Raw genomic sequence first — 23,496 nt, forward strand, 5'->3', positions numbered from 1 at the left:
TCACCGTACAGATAGGTATATGTATGTGTATATATATATATTTATTTTTTTTTCTTTCTCGCTTATTTTCCCAATATCGATACCTATAATAAGATAAGAGGAAAGAGTAAAAAAGAAAAGGAAAAGAATCGAAATGTTTCTGATGAAACGGAAGATATTATAGATGGACTAGATACTAATAACAATCTCTTTGCCTTAAAATAAACGTATCTCATTCGATTCGTCAAAATATATATTTCTACATACGTGTGTGTGTGTATATATATATATATATATATATATATATATACTATACGTGTATATATATATATATATATACACACACTCTAATCTATAGATATGCGTTTCTCCGTTTGACACGACTCGTTCTTCTCGTAGTAAAAATATTTTTTGGGTTTCATCTTTGGGCGATCATCGTTACTCTATGCAAAGGTAGTTAAAAAATAATTCGAACCTTGCTCGCGGCAACGTGGAAAATTGGACATCCTGTTATGCGCGTCCCTTCGATCAGGCCATTTCAGAGATTGCAGCGCCCCTGAACGACAAGAGCATCACTCTTTTACATTTGTTTTCCTTTAGCTTTGTTTTCTCTCGATTCGTTGATAGATCAACGTACGTTCGATGTTTCGTGCGACAGATTTCGTTCTCACCCATGACGACTCACACGCGTTACAAAAATAAATGGTAATTTGTTAGCTACTCGAACCGGAGGACTCGGATTTTTCGCTTGTCCGCGTTCGCGCGGTTTCGTTATTTCAACATCGAGATCACTTTGAAAAAATAGACTCCGTGCGAGGATTAAAACGTGAATAAATTTTGACAAAAATACGCTCTATGCTTGTAAAAAGTTGAATACGAGAAAAAAGTAGGAAGGCGGCTTGAGCCTTAAACAGTTGATAACGCTAGTAGTAACTTCAGTGATTATTAATAGAATAATTAAACGTTATCGAGATTAGACATATTGATACATCGAATACGAGTAAATAGTACGATATTATAAGATTATACCATCTTTGATTTGTCTATAGCTCGTTGGCTATCTTCGCCTCGAGACCGTCTCGCCTTACCTCTTCTATCCGAAGGATCATAGGATCTTTGTTATTGGCAAAATGTAGGAACCTCTCTCGATAAATTTACCATTGGATTTTCGAAAATACTTCCGCGGATACAGACACGAGCTTAAGCCTCTTTCAACAGCACCGCCTTGTCGGTATATCGTACACTTCTCCGGTTCACCGCTTTGAACTGCTTTCGCCGCGCGAAGCTCAAATACGCGACGAATTGGCGCCGAAATGAGTAACCGTCTCGCAACTTTTTAATCGCATCACCCTCGACACAGGGCGCCTCGAACAATAAACGCTAAAATAACAAATGCAAAATGCAATCTTCCTCGTGATATCTGCTCACGAAGCGATGCTATGCCGAACACATTCTGAAACGCACGTGCACAACCGAAATGGTTACCAAAAAATGGTGAAAAATGAGATTGGTTCGTTGTTGCGCAGGGTCAACGCAGACCCGCTCACGTCATTAACAGTATCTAATAAAAGGAAAATATCTTCGCAGACATAGGCTATGGTCCTTGGAAAAGTCGGAATTCTTTGTTCGCGCGCATCCGAAGCGCTTAGATACGAAACAGAAACGTAATATTTTCACACGGAATGCGATAGAAGGAGATCAACGATTCACTTGATTTGTTGACGCGGTGCCGGGCCGGCAGGTGGTAATGTCAAGGAGTCTCGTTTCTTTCTGTTGACGCGACGTCCAACGTGTAGTACCACGTCCCCGGCTTTCACGGACTTGAACTCGGCGATCGCTTCGGCGTGCGTCATACCGTGAAGAGGTTTCGAATTTATCGACAAAATTTCGTCCCCTGGAACAGAGTGTTTCGTTTCATCTTGAATCGACGATAATTGTATTAAGACGTTCAAAGAATTATGACAATTACGATAGTATCGTACCTTCTTTGACGGTTCCAAGATCAGCAGCCTGGCCATTAGGAAAGACTGTCTTCACGTAGATTCCCATATTCCCTCGAGGACTATCCGTACCGCCGACGATACTAAAACCAAGTCCTTTGTGTCCAGGACCTTTTAGAAATCTGGCTGTCAGTATCGTGAATGACGCGCCACCCTTGCCTGGCCTTGGTAGGGTGCAGAATCTCGACTCTTCACCCTCGCCAGCTTCGTCGATGTCTTCGAGTTCGGAGTCGGTATTCAGGCCTTCGTCCGTATCTTGCGTACCCTGTGAAAAGTAACGAAGAAATAACGAATGATAAACGACCAATAAAAAATCTTTTTTCGTCCTTTACTCACTTGCCAGGTCTTCAAACCGGCACCGGAGGAACTAGGAATATTGGCGACGCTTCTGCTGTTCATTCGTCTGGTTGTCTTCTTACCAGGGCTTCTATCAGCTCCCAAACTGGACGGCCCTTCTTCTTTATTCATACACGGGGAACCAGGCCCGTTGGAGTAATTGTTCACCTGTCCACCGACTTTGAAGTCGGTCACCCTCTTTCTGGGCGTCACCCTCGGTATGTGAATCTCCTCGAACGACGAGTCAGACTGATTTCTATGCTTCGAGTTCTTTTGGAAGTGGACGTTCTCGTACGAATGATGATCCCTCGTCTCCGAGTTGCTCCTTGCCAGATGCCTGTCGGAATGGGGGGTGACGGATGGTGTCAGTTCTGACCTATGACCTCGTTGGAAACGAACATTTTCGTACGAGTGATCCTGCTGTCTGCCAGCGTCACGATTCTCGGAATTGCTCCGTTGTAATATTCCTCTAGACCTCGGGCAACAACCGGGAGACGAATTCGAGTACAATACGTTCTCGTACGCGTCCTTTTGGCTATGATCGTGACTCAGTACCGGAGAATCATAAGCGCTGCTGCTCTGCGAATACGTGAACGTCTTGTTGTTGTTGGTCAATGGGCTGCTGCAATTCGGAGAATTTGGCACGCTGCCCTCTGCCAGCGTCTCGAGATTGTCGTGGAAAGGATAGGGTGGAAGGGAAGTCGGTTCGCTAGAATCGTATTCTCCGTCAAAGTTTTGACTGCTCGAGGAGGTCAAGGGACTGGGCACGTAGAAATTCGACGCGTTATCCTTTTGCGAGAACACTTCCGTCACGCTCAGAGCCTTCCTCTTTCTGATGCCAGCGTTTATCTTACTGAATTTGCTTCGTAATACGTGCTGAATATCAGCGATACCCTTGGTGGTACCTAAACGAGGCTCGAATGTTAGTTTCTATTTGAATTCATAATTGGAATTAGTAATATTAGTAAATAGAAGGATATAGGTAATTACCTGGCAGTCTTAAGGAGCTAGTTTGTAACAATTTCTTCGGTGAACTGCCATCCTGAAGACTTTTTGCAGCGGGCGAAGACTCTCTGCTAGTCGGGCTGGACCTCACTGGTTGAATAACCCCCTGGGTCGTTCCGCCTTGTATCAGAGCCTCCTGAGGTTCCGAAGTCTCCTGAACTGAACATCTCCTTCTCAATTTCCTCCATCGTTGACTGATACTCTTGTTCCACAAATTCAGGTCTGTAATACAGCAACAAGAAAATCTCGCATGACTAGCAGCCACAGGATGCGTTATCTTCCGACGACTGGCTGCGTCGAGGCTCGTTAACGAAACAGGACGATCAAAAATTGCTTCGAAAAATAGAGAAAAGAGACGGCTTCTTAATCATCGGAGTTAACGACAGGAAACACTTATCTGTTGCCTGCGCGAAGTGGAACGACCTATCGTTATTTATCGAAGATAAATTTGAATCTTGATCGAGAAGAAAAAAGGCGTAGAAAAAAAGAAATAAAATTATATCGATAACGATAATGTTACTTTTAAAACGATCGTCACGTTACGTTTAGAACGATATGAATATTAAAAAAAAGCATCACGATCCTTCGTATCGATAACGCGTTATCGGATCTACAACGGACACTTCTAGAAATCTAAACAAGACAGCGTACGTATGTGTTCAGAAAACTAGAAACTTCTTCAATTACAATTCAATATAGTTTCCATGTTGTCGTTGGTGAAACCATGTGACTACAAAAGACGATCGACGTTCGAGTCCTGTTCCTTTCACCGATTCCATGAAGGGTCATGCCCCTTTGACTTCCTCTTCCTCCTTGGGCGGTAGTAGCTGCAACGACCTTGGGAGAAGCACGCGCATAACCACCAACTCGTGGTTTTCTTCAGCGACGAAAGAAAGTCAACGTCATAAATAATTAATCGAGATCGATGAAGAGCATGGTCGCGAGGTCACTGAGCTTAGACGAGACGTTAAATCGACTAATTACGTTTGCAACTGCGCGTCGTTTTTTCACTTGCAGGCGATCCATGCTGAACCGCAACGTGTCACGAGGGCAACGTGGACAATGACGACGATGACAATAAGGACGACGACGACGACGACGACGAGAAAGAAGAGACGAACGCGCCGTTGCCCACGACGATCGTTGCTGACATACTGGGGCGTCGGTGGCGGCTGCACACGCCATTATCCGCAGTTACAGTCATCTTACAAAATGCACTTTCACTTGTCGACGTATCTGCGGATGCGCCCGGTTTTGCGAGGCCTTTTTCGTTCCGCACCGAACACCGGACGTTGCGCTTCGCGTCGTTGTGTCTTCCATAGATTACAGAGAGTATCCTCGAATCTTTCGTTCGCGTTGCAAGCGAAAATTCGTCGAGCGAACAAATTTTCCAAGCGTTCTAATGTTTCGCGTTATCCTTTTCTGGTATTCGTGCGAACTATGCGCGTATACATCTGACGATGGTACTGGAAGAGATCCAGCGTGTCGATCGATAAAGCTTCCCTCGATGTGTCATGTTTCGCTCATTCACGTCGTCCGATTTAGCAAGGTAAACCGCGCGTGAGTAACGCGCATTATCGAAATCCTAGTTTCTCGTTCATTTTTAACGTCCTGCAGCTCGAGTAACGAGAGTCAGCGTTCATTATCGGTTACGTTGTTGCGGAATGACACCCACCATCGACGGTGCGCGAAATCAATATTTTAACGGGGAAATGCTTGTGTGTACGTGGAGCGTTAATTAAAATTTACCGACATTGACGAACTTGGTGGAAATTAGTATCGATTGCACCGAAAAGTGGGACCCGCTTTGAGCAGATTGGCCGGAAAAACATCAAGGACAGAGCGGAGCAAACACGTTTCGCAATAGGTTGATGTCGCTGATAATCTTTCTCGATCCATCGACCAAGATAAATCCGTCCTACGTTTCGACACGACAGGCCTTGTCGTCTTCCTCTTCGTGTCTTCGCTTTTACAGCAAGAACTTCGACAGCTTGCAATCCTCCGGATGTATGAGCATTTGCAACTCTAAACGAAGCAGCTCGGCGTAGAAATAACAGAAACCAAGGATCAACGCCAGCATGCTATCAAGATGTCGGAGTCGAAGATCGAACGGTGTGATAACAAATAGATGATGAACGAAGCCGGAAACGCAAAAATTCGAGCGCGACCGATGCCCGAACGACGCGACGCGACGCGACGCTTGAACCAGAATTTCAAAAACCACAGAAGTCCACACTGTACGCGGTCTCGACATGAACTGAAAGACTGGAGGTTTACGGTTAGCCGTGTGCGTAAGGCATTACGTGCGTGTGCGTAACAGACTGTATACACGTGTGCAGCTCGGTACCTGTGCATACAGGGTGACGCGGAATAAAGTATCGAGCGTGTGCTTCATCCCTTGGACTTTTCGTGATACGAATTCCTTGCATAACTTGACAATGACTCACGAAGGAACTCCTATTTTCCTTCAGTGCGATTTCACGCGACAAACCGACAACTACAATTCCCACCCACCATTTTTCTATGAATTTTGAACGATCACAAAGCAACGATGCACCGTGCGTACGATACTTAAATGCAGAATATTTTTGTCTGAAATATTCTTTTCGATAAACGATGAAAAATTTCGTTTTGAACCAGATCCAACGTCTTTATTTCGGAGTGGCACACAGTATACGTGAACCGGTAAGTTACAAACTTACCGCGCAACAACCGAGACAACAAGCTCGGAGAGCTATTTTATTTTATTTCATATTTCACGCATTCTCGTTCCACTTTAACCAGTCGTTTCCACGGGGTGGATATGCGCCGTTTAATCAAAGCGTTCAGAAAGAAAACCTTCGAACACTTTTCCGTTCACCGTATATACCGCTCATTCGTAGTCCAATTGTGTACTGATTGTGGGAACCCTTCGTCGAGTGTTGGTGAACGGTTTCTCCGTAGCAAACGTACACACGCCAGCGGCCCTGCACAATCTGCGTATGTGTACCTATTGATGTGCATCACGGCTGCATGCACACCCTACATACAATTCTACTCGTGCGCCTCGTGGTCGGGGCGGGTTGCATTATTTTCTATAATAAAGTGAATGTACGTTGTTTGTGAGAGTTGAGCCAGGAAGGTGGACACGCGCGTAGCCAGAGACGTAACTGTCCGACGCGTACAGAGTTCAATAATCTTCGTACTGACGCCAGTCCCGATCGTTCGCGAGCTTCGCAAATTGTTTTTGTAACGGTACGCGCGATTTTCTGTGTCTCGTGCGTGAAAGCGAGATGCTAGCGAGCCGCCAAATTCAAACGTTGTCGATCAAATTCTGATTCTTACCGTGCATAGGTGAGAGAACTATCGTCGAGGAAAGACGATCGACTGTTTACAGTTCACAAGAACTATGTTAAAACAACGATGAACGTATATATCGTCTATTGGTCAGAATTGACCTATATTAGATTCGGATCTTCTGATCTGAACGCGAAACGGGTAACAGACGCAATAAACACGTGTGAAAAATGAGTCATTCTTGTGGAATGATGCATTGAGCGATGTGTGTTTTAGAAACGACATAGTGGCATAGAGCGAGGTTAAAGAGTAAAGTGATTAAAGTTTATTTGATTCATTGTATATATGTATAATATATTAACTTGTTAAGAGAGTATATTGTAAATCTGTTAGTCATTGTAACGCGAAATATGCATGCTTCGTTTAAGTAATTCCTTATTTGCATAATTCTCTCTGGAAATATTCTCAACAACTGCCGCTCAACTGCACACGTAATAACAAAATATACCAGACATACACTTGAATGTACACTGTATATACTTGCTTACCTGTTTCAAACTACATTTACAAGAAACGACATGCGTGTGAGCTCAAGTTGAGTGAATATTTCTCCTATGGCTCATTGTGCCTCGACGCCTTCTACGACTGTTGCTATCGTGACACAGTTTTGAATAGGAATACAGAAAGGTTTTTCGTTCCGAATATTTAGCGTTACGCGTTTGCATAATTACATAAAAGAACGCAAATTTAAAAAATTGTGCATTCTTATGTCTGGAAATGAATCGGCGAAATGTAAATGTCGCTAGCATTATGCGCCGCCGATCTATTGAACTTTCGTACGAATCCCTGTATTTTGAAATTCCCGATCTTTTATATGCTTCCATATCGGTCATTGAAAATGATCGATATCTTGCATCCCGTGTTTGACACAATTGATATTAGTTCATATAATTAGAACAGATACGAATCCGTGCTCAAAACAACTCAAACTTATAAATCGGAAAGATCCAGGAGATAAATTAACAGATACTTCTACTACACGTACGATGTATAAGACGTAAACGCCATATCTGGCGATCGATCAAGGTTTTGTCAATCTCGTACATCAAACTCGGTCGTGAGACCGTTTCAACGTTTGTAGTAAATGTTATCATCGCTGTAGCGATTAGATTTCCCAAAGTAGCTGGCGATCGGCGAGAGCGTAAATATTTTTCTCGTACACGTCGACGCAGGAGGAAGACGAATAAAGGCTGAAGAAGAGAGATAGGCAGGAGAGCGAGGAAATCGTAAAGATGAACAAAGAAAACAGAGATCGAAGAAAGAATGAGAGGAACGAGTAAGGTATACTCAGTCACAGTTGAAAACGCGTAGTCTAGTGCATGTGAGGAATGCGTAAACGGTAGAACCGTTTTCCGAGGGAAGAGAGAAAGAGAATGCGCTTGGAATCTCGACTACGCTCCAGGGACATTGATAAAAAATATCGAACGTTTCGTCATCGGTTAGACGATTTTTCTGAAAAATCTTAAACACCACATCTCCTCGTATGCAATTTCCTCTCGTTTTAGGCACACTACGATACAATTCCTTTTTAATCACTTGACTGACGGAGTGTCTGCGAATTTCTTTTTCGATTATCTGCCCTGATTTCGTCGTTTCTTCGCGATTCTCGGCTTTTCGGTAGCGATGTGTACATAATTCGAATATGCATTACACGCGCGTAGAAGGGCGCGTCATTCAAACGCTTCCGGTCTCACCATGGGTCTCGCGGAGGAGAGACAGTTCTCGAGAGTTTGCGTATTACTGGTATTTTTGCATCGCGCAAGGCCAATGACGCGTTATAGGAGCGATGCCACTCGTCACTGATAATGGATATCGCATGCCGCACGTTCGCTGCACGTTTGCTGCGTTCATTTTATCGTATGAAACGTGTCAACGTTTGATGCGCATCATAGCATAAGCGATACTGGAGAACGTTGCAAAAATAATACGACTTTTGGCTGTTTTAATCTCAGTGTATTTTCTAGTGATAGAATGTTATCGATTTATATCGACCCCCATTGCTCGACCTCGATAATTCCAGATTCCTGCGTAAATTGCGCTCGTCGATCTCGCGCAAAGAAGATAGATCGAACGCAGTAGGAAATAGCTCCGTTAGAAAGTTTCTTCGTAGCAGCAAAACTATCGTTGTAAATAGAACAGCCGTGTAACCCGTGAAAGCCAATTACGCTATTATTATGCAAGTGAATGGCTTAATTTCCAAGACAAAGGTGCTCTACAATATTAAACGATCGAAATCTCTGGAAGCTTCGCTTTATTAATACGGTTGGAGAATGGTTCGGAGGGAATAGTTGGAGAGAAATGGATGTTAAAATAAACGTAACAAGAGAAATAGAAATCGATTTACATAGATATCGTAGGTGCGACACGCTGTCTCCGTTTCCATGTCACTCGTGCAACCAGTTTTGTCGACAGCGTGAATAGTTCGGAACTTGTCCGCGGAATAATCGACTAACTGTATGCAGACAATGGCTGAGGCCACTCGGCACGCATCGTTGACTCCAATTATGCAAGGAGTTCTCAACTTGCCGCCGTTACCGCGATTACATAGCCCCGCGTTTGTCCATTATCGAACCTGTTAACGTTTTATCGTTTAAATCGATACATTAGTCGTTCATAATTTCATTTGTGTCCTTTATGATCGTAAGAATGTTCCATCGCAGGGTCCATACGTTCTTCCGCGTCATTTTTGACTTGCAACGAAAAACACGAATCGAACGGTAGAGTGCGAAGTTGAGTTTAACGCTGATTTAGTACAAGGTTTGATCATCGTGAAACTATTATTCTTTGACCTTAAGCCAAGGAACGGCGCGAAGTTTATTCCACGTTTCGACATTAGTAAAAAAAAAAAAAGTATCGTTTGCAACGGGAGATTGCACCGAACACTAACGAGAAAGTAACGATAGTCACGAAGCTTAAAAGCAGGGTAATAAAATATCCATTATTCCAGGCTCGCGTGTGCGTGTCGTAACGCATCAAAACAGCCACCACAGAAGGTAAACTTTCGTGGAAAACCGCTCTTTATCGCTGATTCCTCAACGAGATCGAGTTATAGCCACGAGGAAGTATTTTAAATAAAAATTATTCTCTCGTTTGAAAGCCGATCCTGTCAAAAATCTCATGCTCGTTTCGATATGTTTCTATAGAACGTCACGTAGCGAACGTTCACACAACGCTCCGAATTTCAGCTTTCTATTTACTTGTTATTTGATCTTGCAATTATAAAAAGTTAATTGCACTAATTACGAACGATGAAAAAGATGGAAACGATGAAAAGCTGCGCAATCTCTGACGCGTTCTTTTCGCACGACCGCTTGTCTGCATCGAAATGTGTATTCGAGTCGGCGTTTTTTTGGACTGGGTGAAAATCGAAAGTGGCCATTTTTGATCGAAGAACGCGTAAAAGTTCTTTCGAAGAATGCACAAATTATGTGCGGGTGCACGATGCGTGACGCAAATGCCTGGCGAATACCTCGTTCCCTGTTTCCGGACGAATTATCTCTCGACCGTTCTAGTCCCGAGCTTTCTCGCGACACCGTTACAGTCGACGCGGTAAAATATTACTTAAATATTTATGAGCGGCTCTCGAATCGAGAGTGTCGCGCGAAATGAACTAAACGAACGAGACAAAGAAGAGAGAGGTGAAAGAGAGACCGGTCGAAGACAGGAAGAGGAAGGGAACGAAACGGAAGAAAACGCGTTGCACGAGACTCAAGAAGTGTGGCGCATGCTGCGCGCGAGCACAATGCTTTTTAAGTGGCCGCTACGATCATGAGCGCTGTAAAACGCTGGTGTCAACGTTCGCTAACTGAAGAACAGGATCATTCGACAGGAAGTACTATCTTTTATACACCGAATTTCAATCAGACGGAACTCGACGGTTCGTAGCTCGCATCCGGTCAACGAACGATCGATAAGAACGCGTCGCTGGATACTAAACGATTACCGTTCCAGTTAAAAAACGAATAACGGTGTTCCCGTGAATATGCGAAAGTTCCTTGAGACTCGAACGACAATTGATTATGCAAGGTCGAGACTATCGAGGAAGTATTATGCCGTAGAATGTACCTTCTTCTTGTTAAAAAATTGAAACTTTTAACGAAGAGAATTTTGAAATCAGATTGTTTAATTGGTTAGCTCGAGCGTTGCTAAATCGATTTCTATCCCTTTTTTTTTCTGTTTTATATGAAAGTGTATTCGTTCGAGTTCGTGTAGAAATTCGAGCAACCAAATTTTCAACTTCCTTTCACTTCGCGAGAAAGAAGCCAATCATCAAGTTTTCTGTCGGACACAATACCCCGACGTTTCTTGGAGAACCGGTCGACGATGGTCGAATTTACTCTTTTGTTCCTAATGAACAAAAGATCCTCGATCCCTCGTTTACGCGGATATTCTTCCAAACGGAGCACGCGATTAAGCAATTGTCCGCTTTCCATTTTGCACACCGGGAGATGTGTTATTACTCGTTGCGTGACTCTAAAAGATTCTATATTTTTAGCGAAATCGCCCTCTTCGCTGTTGTCAATTGTTGCAACAGACGAACTGTCACGCGAGACTCTTGTCTCTGACACGCTGTGTCTCTTCCCTATGGGAATCATCTTATTGGCTGCCTTCTTGGAATTTCGTCAATTAAGCTCCGCGTCGCTGCAGGAATACGCTATAAGTAATAATTTCAGGGTTGACGGTCGCTGAGAATTGAATTACTCTATTACCATGGCAATTTGTTGGCCTATGGTGTAACTCGACATGTGACGTCAGTCGAATCACAACGTCACGTGGGACGTGAACTGTGTTTGCTCGAACAAAGAACCCGTTCATGTTTCTTTAAAACACGGAAATCGATCGATGAAACTCTGAACGCGATAACGATGAGGGCTCACGAGGGCGGAGCGACGAGATCGAAGAACGAAGCGAGCTCTCTCGGATTCTCACGTACAACGTTTCATGTAGCATTCGCTCGAATATCCGCGATGAAATCTTTCTAATACTTTTTGTGGAATTATAATAGATATATCGAAACTTATAATCTCAATCATTTACGGTCTCAGCTATGTTCAACATATTATCGTAAACAATTTGTATTTAATATATCAAACTCCTTAACCACGAAATATTTTCTCGCCTATGTTAAAATAGCTACATTTATTATCCGCACGACGTTATTTCATGACGAACTATGTCGTCATATCCAATAGAATCGTTTATTTGACATATTACTTGAAACATTTCGTCTTAACACGGTTAAAAGATTAAATTGGAACACTGTTCGTATGTTGTGCGTATGTGTTTGATATATTTCTTTCAGATTGAGTTTTAGATAATGCAATAGAACCTGTTTCAATAGTGCAGTAAGTACTCGTAAATAGTTGTTTTCGAGGACTATGTATCAATGACAAAATCGTAAAATCTTGATTTATACGATACCAGATAGTTCGCGACAAGTTCAAGTATTTGTCTGTTTCTGTTTTAGATCTGATTCCAAAGTCCTGCATAGAAGGGAAAAATAAATGCAGTCGAAGTACAAGTAGATAAATTAACATCACGTCACGTGCCATCACTCTGTAGCTTATTATGTTTATCTCGTGCGTTCGTCACACAGTAAAGCGAGTTCCCCTCTTTCAAAATAAAATAATAAGAATTACGTAATTCATACTCGTTTCATACGCGATTTAAACGGAGTTAGAATGACAATTTTTCACGCTGCTGGCATATACCGTGACGTAGACATCGTAGCATAACACGACCCATACATTTTTTCCATGATAACGTCTCTTTCCTATGGAATAAAACGAGATAAGCAGGCGCCTGTTGGTGAAACGCCATTCTGCTTCGATTCGATGTCAGTCGCCTTCACAACGACCAACGCGCATTTAATTTCCCAACGAACAATGGCTACTTTTTCTATCTTCCGGCGTCGTCCCATTTTCTCCGTGAATCATGTACGGTAATCAAGCATGCAAGTAATTTTCTGCGAGTACGATCTTTCGTCTGATATTTCAGCTACATAAATCGTCCGAATTTTTATACCGAAATCGTTTCGATTTTCCAAAAAGTCAAAAGATGAACGTTCAGACTAAAAAAAAGGAGCGATTTTTAACGTTAAGGTTCATGCTCTGTTAAATGGAGAACGTTCGCACAAAGCGTACGTTCGATCGATTAGCTTGACATTATCGCACTCGAGTATAAATAGCGGTAAACGAGGGTTTACTATCTTCCGAATGAGCGAACAAAAGTCAGCGATTTCTCTGAAATCGCCGCAGATTCTTGATTCAAGCGAGACGTCTAAATTCGAAACAGATTGCCTTCGTAGAAACCGAAAACGGGTAGGATTCTTCGAAAATGTTCGAAAAGCAATTTCCCGTGTTTCCCGAGCTGCAGCAAGTCATGCTCGGACAGAGAAGGCCGAGCGTGAGAAAACTTCCCCGAATAATGGAGCACAGTCGCCGAACGAACCTCGCACACTCGTGCGTCAGCAAACGCGCTCGCTCGCTCGCTCTCGTATAGTTTGAGTGCTTGTAATTAAGTGCATAACGAGGCTTGTTTACACCGAGTCGGGTCCTCGTAATCTTCAGAGCCGCTTAGTCTGCCGTTTTAATCGGACTCTTCTCGGAACGGAATTTATGGCACGCCCAATGGTGTACTTACGTATATACAATAGCGAGTCGCTGGCATGTTCGCGCAACAGAACCATCGATGAAATATATTTCCAGTCTATTTCAAGTAGTTGCAAACTATTCGAAATTGTTAACAACGCGAAACGTACAAAACGAATATTACATTTCGTTCGATGTTTGACGAAGTTGTATATGAATGAAATATATGGAATTCTATCAACGCTTTATTAATAAAGCGTTTCAGCCTAATTATAGAAATAAGTAGAAGCAGAAACGAGTAACATAATTTTATTAATACAACGATTATTTCAGACTTACGACCGAACAGATTTGATCTTATCATCATACCGGAAAATTAGTAGAAAGTATACTAACGTAAGAATGAAAAACGGCTGAGATTAAAATCAGCGAGGAGTATGGTGTACAATGATGCACTGTGGCATCCATTATTAAACGATCAGAATGTAAAGTAAATGCAAAATGCAAAAACGTCAATTCGCCAAATGGAACGTTCGTAAATAGCCAACTCCTAGAACACGCCGCGTCTTGTAAAAGTTTTGACATTTTAAGCTTGGGTTATTCCAATCAGCGTACAGTTTTAGCATTCGTAGCAACTGAGTAAAGAGAGAAAAATTCGGCGGACAAAAGAGCGAACCGGCGTAGTCGAGGCGCCTCGCGGAACGGGTAAACGCGGTTGAACGCGCCGGGGTGAAAATGTCAGGCATTTACCACGGAGTTCGACACAGATTTCTCTCACCTTTCGGAGCGGGATGCCCTTCCTTCATTGAACAACGATCGAACAACAAATATCGGTTGCTGAGAAAACACGAAGCGTACCGGCAAGAACACGGGAATTCTTATCGATCTGTTTCGAACCACGTTGCTTCGTGCCAATTTACTCCGAGTGTCACTTCAATTGGATGACAACGAACATCGCGACACGAATACCGATAGAGAAAAACGCACGTGAAATGTACAAACATCATCTAGGTCGATTCAAAACGAAGACACGGTTACGCGGTCGCGGTTTAACCGTGTCTGTTATAAAAATGTTGGCGTTGTTGCACGATGCGCGAGATTATCGTACCGGTGCACGATACCTTACGCAAGCTCGTCAAATTTCACCGAAAGGTTAAGCGTTCGCTCGCTAAAATCGCTCTACCGAAGACACGGCCGCGTTACCATGCTTATCGAAGAAGAGATCTCTCACCTTTGTTGTCGCAGACGTCACAGAGCACCATCTCCGGAGGCAACAGACTCGCGTGTGCATCCGACCGCGTGATCGCGTCTGCACTGAACAACTTGGCACGCCCGGAGGACGCTGGTCGGCACGTCGACGACAGGCCGGAATGGGACGAAGAGGAATACGACGAGGAACGGCGTGCGCGTATCGACCAAGTTCGATAATGTGTAACCGGCCTCGTTGGAGGAACGCGTGCGGTTGGTACTCGATCCCCAACACGTAGAACTCACAACACGGTTAAGAAACGACACGGTTAAACGAGAGGCAAAATAAAAGAATGTTTAGACGAGCATACATCGATGGTCGCTCGTTTCGAAACCGCAAAGGATACTTGGACAAGAACGGAAGTAATACTTAGAAAGACGAAGAACGAAGGAAGGGGAAAAAACGAGATAAAACGAGGCAGATGGAAGATGAGAAGATACCGATACGCACGAACAACGCGAATTGTATCGATTTGATCGGTGTTAAAAAATGCTAGCGGTTTGACAGCTAGATTTGCACTGGAGGAGCGCAACATCGGCCCATACGCCGGACTTACGGCGGCATTGATGGGTCTGCTGTGCTGGTTGATGGAGGGGCGAGGGGAAGAACCCTGCGTTTCATTGTACGCACACCATGGGCCACCATGGAGGGGCAGGAAGGACGCTAGATCAATATTAGGGCGTAGACTCAAGGGCAAGGGCCGTTACCGCCTCTATATACACCCATGCGTGGATTTGTCTTGTGCAGTTAGAATGCCTGAGCATTTCGAGCGCATCAGCTAGCCACATCATCGATGCACACCGATCGATCGGTTCGTCTATAGAATCTTTATCGAATACGCGGCCTATTGTTCTCTCCAGATATCTACCGTTCTTCCGGTCGGCGATCGCCGCAAGGATGATTTGTAATCTGCTCACGGCGATTGATGGTCAGCAGACGTGCTTTTTGCATTACGTTCCATTTGCCTTGCGTTTCGTTTACCTTGAGTTCAGTCACTGTCTCTATGGACTCGTCAGAAATTCCGCAAGTTGTTGGAACGAAATCGAAAGAACCCTTAAAAAGGGGAAATCGCAAGAGTTCGTTCGACGATTCATAGGACGAACGTTTCGTAAACGTTTATCGCTTCCCGCGTCCCTCGCGATTATGACGCAAGATTACATGTACGCAAGACCCGTCGAGTCGGCACAACTTTTTGCGTAATCATTTTTATAAAGCCAGACAAGACGAGGTAAATACCGATGTGTAGAACAAGGTTTGCGGGTAAAAGCGTTGCTCGGCGAGGCAATCAAATCGATCGCGTGTCATTGGACTTTTAATAGATTCACAGGCTCCTTTAACGTATACGTGTAAGCATACTGCGCACGTTCATTTCTGAAATTTCATTCGCGTGAATGCGCACCAGAAATTCGTTAATTTGGTAAATGTGCAATCACGTTCGACCTGAATGACGTATGGAATTGAAGCATTGCGAAAAAGTATTTAACACGACACGCAAAAATGATGTGTTACTTACTCGTTCATTTTTAACGTCACGATAATTCTGTAATTTATCGAGTATATCTTACGAAACGGTAAAAGAAACCAGAGTGGTTTAGATTTTAGACTTCCTCGTAAGGTTTCTTTTTTCTCCCGAAAGGCGAGCATCGCTAAACCTAATCCGTTTCTCGTCGAGTTTTACGAGCGAGCCCGAAATTGTAACACGATAAAGTATTTTCGTGGAAAAACGTCAGAACCAGCCTCTTTTCCCGTACGTGCAAGCACAGACAAAGTAAATCCACGTGTAAAGAAGATAACCGACAGATAAGGATCATCGTGCATCGAAAGGAAAAAAGCAAACGGTCGGTTGCCGCTCGAGACTTTCATCACGGAATCGAAGTAAATGGCTTGTACCAGAATCGATGCCAGAGAGAAATTAGACGCACGGTGGATTTGTGCCGTGAGAATCGAGGAAACAACCTCTAATCATTGGTAAAACGATCGCACGGCATATCAAAAACGTTGCACGCCACGATCAGTCTTTGGAATAGGCGAATTTGAAATTTTCGAGAGTGCGCTCCTCTTGTTTCGCGATGAATTACACGGAGAAACGATCAGCCGATAAAGTGGAACAGCGCTAGAAAGCTCGAACGGTCGTCGTTCTCGAGTTGTGCTACAAAAGCGAAGAATCTGGCGTGTCTGTTCATCCTAGCTAAATCCATATGTTGGGACATATGTTATTAGGGATACGCTACCCTGACCTGCACTAGCAACAAGAGCGAGAAAGGGTCCCCACGAACGTCTAAAAATAGGGGTGCCCCGAGCTAAGGGATTAATGGCTACGCTGGTTGTAATTTTAAACTTCGGCAAACGTTGCTAATGCAATCTACCGGTTTATGAAACGTACCCTTTAAGCAACGCAAGAACGTGACCAAAGGGGATCATCAAAATGACCAGCAGATATTTCAATGAATCTCACTTAACGTTGACATCGGGTTCGTGTGCGTTCATTGATATTATACACGAACTCGAATGCTCTTTTAAGGACTGTCAAAGGAAATTTCGACGAGACGAGTGAAACGATAAAATTTAAGGTTGTTATGGATTTGAGCATCGATTATCGTCGATTTTCCAAAGCCGAGTCTCTTTATCGTAAAGTATCTTTGACGCGTTGTATTAATATTCCGAAGGAGTCAAATATCTCATTTATCCATTAACAACAATAAACTTTTGCCACTCGGATACCCGAAGTTACAGCTAATCTACAGTGAGAGCAAACATCGACTCGCTCACCCTTTCGCTGATCCTCGCTGTCCGAATGGAGTTCAACGTCGTGTAGCCTCATCGATTGCACGAACCCTCGCCAATGACTTCGTGATCTTCTTCTCTCGTGCAAGTCCAATTTCAGATCTGCCAGTTGCTGATCAGACTCTTTCAATAGACCGTCCAGGATGTCCGGTCTATCGAGCTCCTTTGCTTTGATCTTGGAATCTCCCGTGGCACTAGCGACGTTCGAACGATCGTCGTCGTTCGACGATGCTTCGGTTTCTTTCTCCGTGGTCGTGATATTCTTCGAATCCTCTGGAACGATATCGTTCGTCACGGTATTGTCGGCAGCAGTGGCATTCACGTGCGTGTCGCTGCTACGCCTATTTTTTGACTCTTTTCTTCGTCGAACCGGAGGTCGTGGATGTACTTCCTCGGATACTGTGAGGTTTTTTCCTTTCTCTGGTTGCTTGGAATCCACGTTATTCTTCTGCGATACTTTACTCGACACCCTGCCGTTAACTTCCTTGCCTGCTCTCAGGTTCGACGCATTCCTCGGGTTATTGTACCGATCCTTCAGTGATTCCCGGTTACTTCGAGACGCCTCCAACAGTTTCTGTGCGAGTAATCTCGTTTTATTAATTTCCGCCCCGGCCTTCCTCTCGAGTTTTTCCATCTCGTGTCTTTTTTCGAACTTCTTCTCGTTGGAGCATTTCACCCCGGTCCTCGGGGAGCCATCAGGAGTTTGAAACATCTGTTGTATCTTGAAGATATCCGATCGAATTTTTGCCGAGCTTGAAAGCTCCGTCTTCTTGTTGGACGGGGAAGATTTCGTTTCGTTCTTCGTCGCCACTCTGGGACACCTTTGAGCCGGTGGCGTGTTTCTCAGTCTCTCTAAATCTTTCAAATCGGCCAACATTGAGCTCTGCGTTCTGGCCGATCTGCTGGAACCGTCGATGGCGATAGTTCTCGGTCGATCTTTCTCCGTTCGACCGATTTTTTCCATCGGTATCAGTGCCGGATCGACGAACACCGTGTCTCGTATCTGACTGATGTTTCGTAGCCTTGGCGCGCCGACCTTAACACCGGTCGTCCTCATAATGACCTTCTGCATGGACTCTGCGATGTCCCTTTCACGAGCCAAACGTCTTTCATCGATCAATTTAGCTCGATGAACGTCGATTGCTGGCACAAACGGACCGTGATATATCGGACTATTAACGGAGGAAGCTGCTCGTAAATTGGACACAGGATTATTTGGCCTGCTGGTTCTTAGCGGTGACATCCTGACCAGCTTCGGTGCATCCCTGGGATCGTCGGTCTGCAAACTGCCTCTGTATACCATCGTTCTCGCTGGTTCCGCTTCTGCAAATCAGTTACCAGCGTCCACTTTTTACGATCATCGTTAAGTCATCCTCGCGTATGTGCCTCCATCCTGAAAAACAAAGATTCGGTGTATTAATGAACGCTCGCTGTCCGAGGAAACGTGTGTTTTATTATCTACTTAAACGCATATTTGAAGCGACAGGCACGAAGATCGTAGATCACCGTCTTCCGTTCCAACAGAGAGGGGAACCATCGAGCTACGTGAATCTTCGAGATCATTTCCGTTCTTCGGATTCACACGAGTGGACAGATAAGTTACAGAAAAAAAAAATCGGCCGTATCGAACGGTAGCGGCAATTTATTGTCGTAGAATTCCGCAATTTCCTCCGTCTTTCCATTAACCGAATCGTACACGATCGATCGAATAATTCGAATAGAAACCGATCGATCGTTTCCGACGACAGCGAATCCCGTAATCTTTTCCAGACGATTAGCTTCGCGTAACTGTTAATCGACGTAAATTATAATCAGGAGAGTCGGTTGTGCGCCACGAAGGCTCCGTGTCTGAGAAGTCGGTGGGTGTCACCATGTAGGCAGTGACCCGGCCATCTTGCGACACGTACGACATCGACATGTAGGTGTAGCGCGCTAATACGACAGTCCGCGGCCGTTTCAACGCGTCTATCTACCTGTATTTTAATCGTTCTTAACTCGCTGCATTCTAATTACGCGAGATGGGTTGTCGGGGGTGACAGTGGACGATCGTGCGGCCGTAAATGGACGCCGAGATCGATCACACGGAACGACTGTTACGTTCGTTCGTTCCATTAGGATCGATCGTGTATATCGCTTTGTCTGGAATGCTTCGGTCGGTTAGCAATTGTTATGCCGCGAATATCTCCGTTCGCTCGCGACCCGTTATTTAACGCTTTGGATTTTGTCTTGATGGAAGGGTCGAGCATCGATTATTCATTGATTTTTAAACGTATCTCTAGGTCTTTGCGATGCGACGAATTCCTAAACCTTTCGCGACCTCACGCATCGCATTTGCATGTTTTTTACGATTGAAACGAAGTCCATCATTAGGCTGGTGAGTCTCGTTACTCGACGTTGACGTCAACTCGATTGTAAATGATATCGTTTCTTTAGTTTCTTCGTGTACATTCGAAACACCATGCGTTACCGCGTACAGGTTTTTTGCGGTTTACGATCGAAGGAAAGAAGCTGCGCCTCTACTGCGATGCACACGCGTTACTTCATGGATGTTGGCTCGTGGCTCGATGAAATAACGAGACTCTGCCGACGTTGATCAGCTTCTGTGGTTTCTATTCCATGTGAGAGAGATCGTCGTTTTCAGAGATCCATCCTCCCGCTTCCACGCGAAAAATTTCTTCCGTCTAGAACGAACAGTTTCACGAAACGCGTCACGCGACACCGGCCTTCTCTACATATTTCGATCGGTATGCAAACGCGCTACTTGTTGAATCTGCAATTTTGTTCACGGTAACTTATTACGACCGCTTTTGCCTGTCTATCCGTCAATTAGTCATGGTAGGCGAGATACGACTGAAAAATATTCTCGTACTGTTTTTCCTTAGCCGCGAGTTTTCCGAATCGAGGTCTAATCCAAAGTCGCCGGAAAATGTTTATCGATAAGCTGACAGATCGACAGAACAAGCTTTATCTCCGCTTCCGCTACGATTGTACGACGGTCGTGTATGAAGTAAACCCGTTCGAACACAAAACAAAAGAGAATCAACGTAATTTACGTACCATTTCCTCCGTGGACAGCGTTTTACGACGCAAGGATGCTCGTTACGCGTACGGATGTCTTCGATATCTCGGCTCGGTTACACGGAATGTTTTCGTCGTCCTGCTTCGTCCTACAATTCTAACGATAGAAATTGTTCTACGCTCTCGTAGCCGGCCTCTCGTTAACCCTGTAATAAAAAGGTTCATGCATTTTCCATTAAAAGAACGTCACGCTTTATTTCTCCCCGGCACACACATCCGCTCCCTTTCTCTCCTCCCTTCTCGTTTCCCTTTGTCGTCGCGTTTCGTCGACCTTTCCCTGAGATTTTTAGCTTCGCGAAGCTATTCACCAAGCATCTTGGAAAGTGCAAAGGCGGAAACGGCGCGATATTTATTTCCCGTCGTACGGTTCGCCAGTGTTACGTAACGTTTTCCTACGATTTCTAACGTTTTTCATTGTCAATTAAAGATTAATTGGCCGTATATCGAGTAAACCGGCTCCGCAGCTCGGATAGAACGTAATTGCATGCTTGTTTTCAATAACCCTTCGTGCTTTCCTTGGTTTATCATGGAACAGAGATCAGAGCTCGGTATACATATTTATGTTGAGAACTTAGCGGATCCGCTTCCTTCGACTAGTGACAGCCATCCACGGTAAACTAGACCGATCTCATGTAAGAGGATGAGAACCGACCAGCATGCCAGGAAATATTCTATTTTTACGCGTTTGCCGTTGATAAAGTTTCAAGGCTTCCTTGCCAGGGTATAAATATTGACCACCTTTGTATTACTCTAAGAGACGAGTTTACAACGCGAATTACGAAGCCGTAAACCGTGTTTCGCGTGGCTATCGGGTTGGAAAAATGCGTCTTAGTATTTTGCAAGTGCAAAGCGATTCAACATCGATTATCTATATCATTTTACACGGACTCTCGTTTTTCACGACTCTCGCGCGATTTTAAAACGGAAGCAACCGCGTCGATCTTCAAATCAAACTCACCCAAATGTTTCTATCCCACGGAGAAACAGCTGCATCGTACGTGCACCCTCGATCGGTCGCTTTTTTCCTCCTTTTTTTTCTTTATCTTTATTTCTTTTTTGTTTCTTCGAGTAGCAGACTCGAGTATCCACGGGAGCCTAACGCGAAGCGTAGCGCGTATCAGGAATAATTTTCACATTATCGCGTCGTAACAACTGGCACGGAACCGTCCGTGGTACGGAAGCAGCGTCCACACGCGGTTCTAATTCTCCGCGCCGAAAACAAACACTTTCTAGAACGAGACTTGCTCGTGCACGTGATCGTGGTTAAAGCTGGGCTGTTGGAGCGCATCCGCGCGCGATTTCCTCTTCTCCGCAGCCGGATACGATTCCGGAGTCACTGCAGTCGAATGGCGTGGCGTGGAAACGTTTGCAACGGCAGTACCAAGTTGTTTCGTGCCGTAAGGAGCACTGAATGGGTTTGCCAGCGACGAAACATAATCGCGTTTACGGCACAGCTGTAGGTACACCACTCTTTTCCTTTCCTTTCCATGCGAGCCAGTGAAGTACCGGAGGATCCCCACTACGTGCACGCGTACAGCACGAGCGTACACCCACGCGACACCCGGTATACGATCCGTGGGTAGACACGGTTAACATCGAAGAGGAAAGGAGAAGCCAGATGCCCACCAACTGTCAAATTTTCTTGCTCGTTCGTTTGGAATGCGCGAAGTCCTCGTTCGCTCGTTCGTGTGTCGAGTCTCGGTCGATGCATTCTTCGTCCCACCGACGATAATAATCACCTACGCTCGTTATGCGTAGGTATATTAATGTAATTAAGCGTAAATGGTAAGAAGCGACGTTCTTAAGATACAACGGTGATCCCGATTCGAAGACGAACGCAATGTTGAGGAATCCCACGCAGTCGTCGATCCATGCATACGTCGCTGTTTAATCGTTGGCAATTTCTATCTGCATGTTTCAGTAGTTGTAATCGTGGTGACGTTGGATATTATCGGCGAATAAATGGTTTCCAAGCGGCAATGAGCCAACGTAACGCGCTAATAACCACCCACGGTCTCGAACGTAGTAACGAACTCCTCGGTAGTCGCAACACCGGATTTACGAGACAAACGGATCGGCACGTTCCTTGGTTACCAGTATCTCAGATAAAGTTGTTCTCCGGGTAAACGTCGCTATTAGCGGTCGCGTTTGTTCGAGCAACTTCTCTGCAAGATCGACGACTTACGTACATTCATCGTTTCACTGCACGATAACAGCGTCAACGATACATCTAACGCGTCAACTTACGAAAGGCTAAATCTTAATTCCATTTTCTTCGTTGGCATCGTGGTTTCATTCCAGTTACAATAGACAGCGCGAATACTTACGCCACCGAAACGCTCTATGTATACAATATACGTATACAGCTTCATTTCTCCGCGGAACTTTCTGCGAAGCATGCCAGTCACCGTGCATCATTGTTCCCTCTTTGACAATAGTCATTATCGGCGAGCATTATTGTTTCCTGGTTCGCAATCGTTTTTTTTTTTTCATTATTATTATTATCATTGTTAACGTCGGTTAGAAGTTGCATAGTCTAAAGTCTAGACGGCATGCGACGTGATAATAATGGCATTCTGGACAAGCCCAGAGATGACACAACCTGCCAACAATGACTGCCACGTGCACCGAGACTAAACAGCAAATAGATTCTCTTTAAAATGAGATACTGTTGATCGCCGATTACGATCGATCGATCGATCGATCGTTTCACGGTGCAGCGCATTTAAATCGGTGGATTCGAGGTCGTCTGGTCTGTGAGCGCAGGTCTGCAATCCGGATAGACTCGCACGGTGCAGCGACGCCGAACGTCTAAAATTCACCTCGAGCCCCCGCTATCGCTTTCGATTAATGCGTTGCTCGTCACCGACATTAGTCACCTCGAAGGCGGTCGATTCCTGTCCGAGCTTATTTTGCGCGTTGATGCCAAGGTTGTCCGGTTCTTCCGTCGACGATAAAAAAAAGATAGTAGGATACCTCGATCTAAAATGCGATCACAGATCGCACGAAATTAACGTCTCGTGGCTGATCCAGTTTCTCTGATACGACGGAAACAACGTACCGCGGCCGATCTTGCGGTTTCATCGAAGCGCAAACAGTGCGCCATCATCCTCGAAACGATGTACATATAGGAAACCTA

General features: G+C 44.6%; 1 protein-coding gene across 2 annotated transcripts; it reads right to left on the reverse strand.

The window, feature by feature from the left end:
* Positions 1–400: 400 nt before the first annotated feature.
* Positions 401–21,777, reverse strand: LOC117236957. Of its 2 annotated transcripts, XM_033500429.1 has the most exons (7): positions 21,316–21,777; positions 20,337–20,503; positions 17,265–18,672; positions 3,306–3,542; positions 2,316–3,220; positions 1,962–2,244; positions 401–1,873 (listed from the first exon to the last, which is right to left on the reverse strand). In XM_033500429.1, exons 3-7 carry the CDS (start codon positions 18,580–18,582, stop codon positions 1,686–1,688), a joined length of 2,931 nt encoding a protein of 976 aa, XP_033356320.1. In that variant the 5' UTR covers positions 18,583–18,672; positions 20,337–20,503; positions 21,316–21,777; the 3' UTR covers positions 401–1,685. The 2 variants fall into 2 exon arrangements, with proteins under 2 accessions (XP_033356320.1, XP_033356321.1); XM_033500430.1 differs by lacking the exons at positions 20,337–20,503; positions 21,316–21,777 and adding an exon at positions 18,742–18,845.
* Positions 21,778–23,496: the final 1,719 nt, after the last annotated feature.

Source organism: Bombus vosnesenskii, unplaced genomic scaffold, assembly GCF_011952255.1.
Source record: "Bombus vosnesenskii isolate JDL3184/JDL3185 unplaced genomic scaffold, Bvos_JDL3184-5_v1.1 scf7180000013352, whole genome shotgun sequence".
NCBI classification, from domain to species: Eukaryota; Metazoa; Arthropoda; class Insecta; order Hymenoptera; family Apidae; genus Bombus; species Bombus vosnesenskii.

Excerpts from the sequence above, each read along its gene's own strand:
- LOC117236957 (XM_033500429.1), bottom strand. The coding sequence starts at position 18,582 with ATGGTATACAGAGGCAGTTTGCAGACCGACGATCCCAGGGATGCACCG. Across the intron at positions 3,543-17,264 it reads CAGCGAGGATCAGCGAAAGG|ACCTGAATTTGTGGAACAAG; the intron begins GTGAGCGAGTCG and ends GCTGTATTACAG. Across the intron at positions 1,874-1,961 it reads TCTTGGAACCGTCAAAGAAG|GGGACGAAATTTTGTCGATA; the intron begins GTACGATACTAT and ends ACTCTGTTCCAG.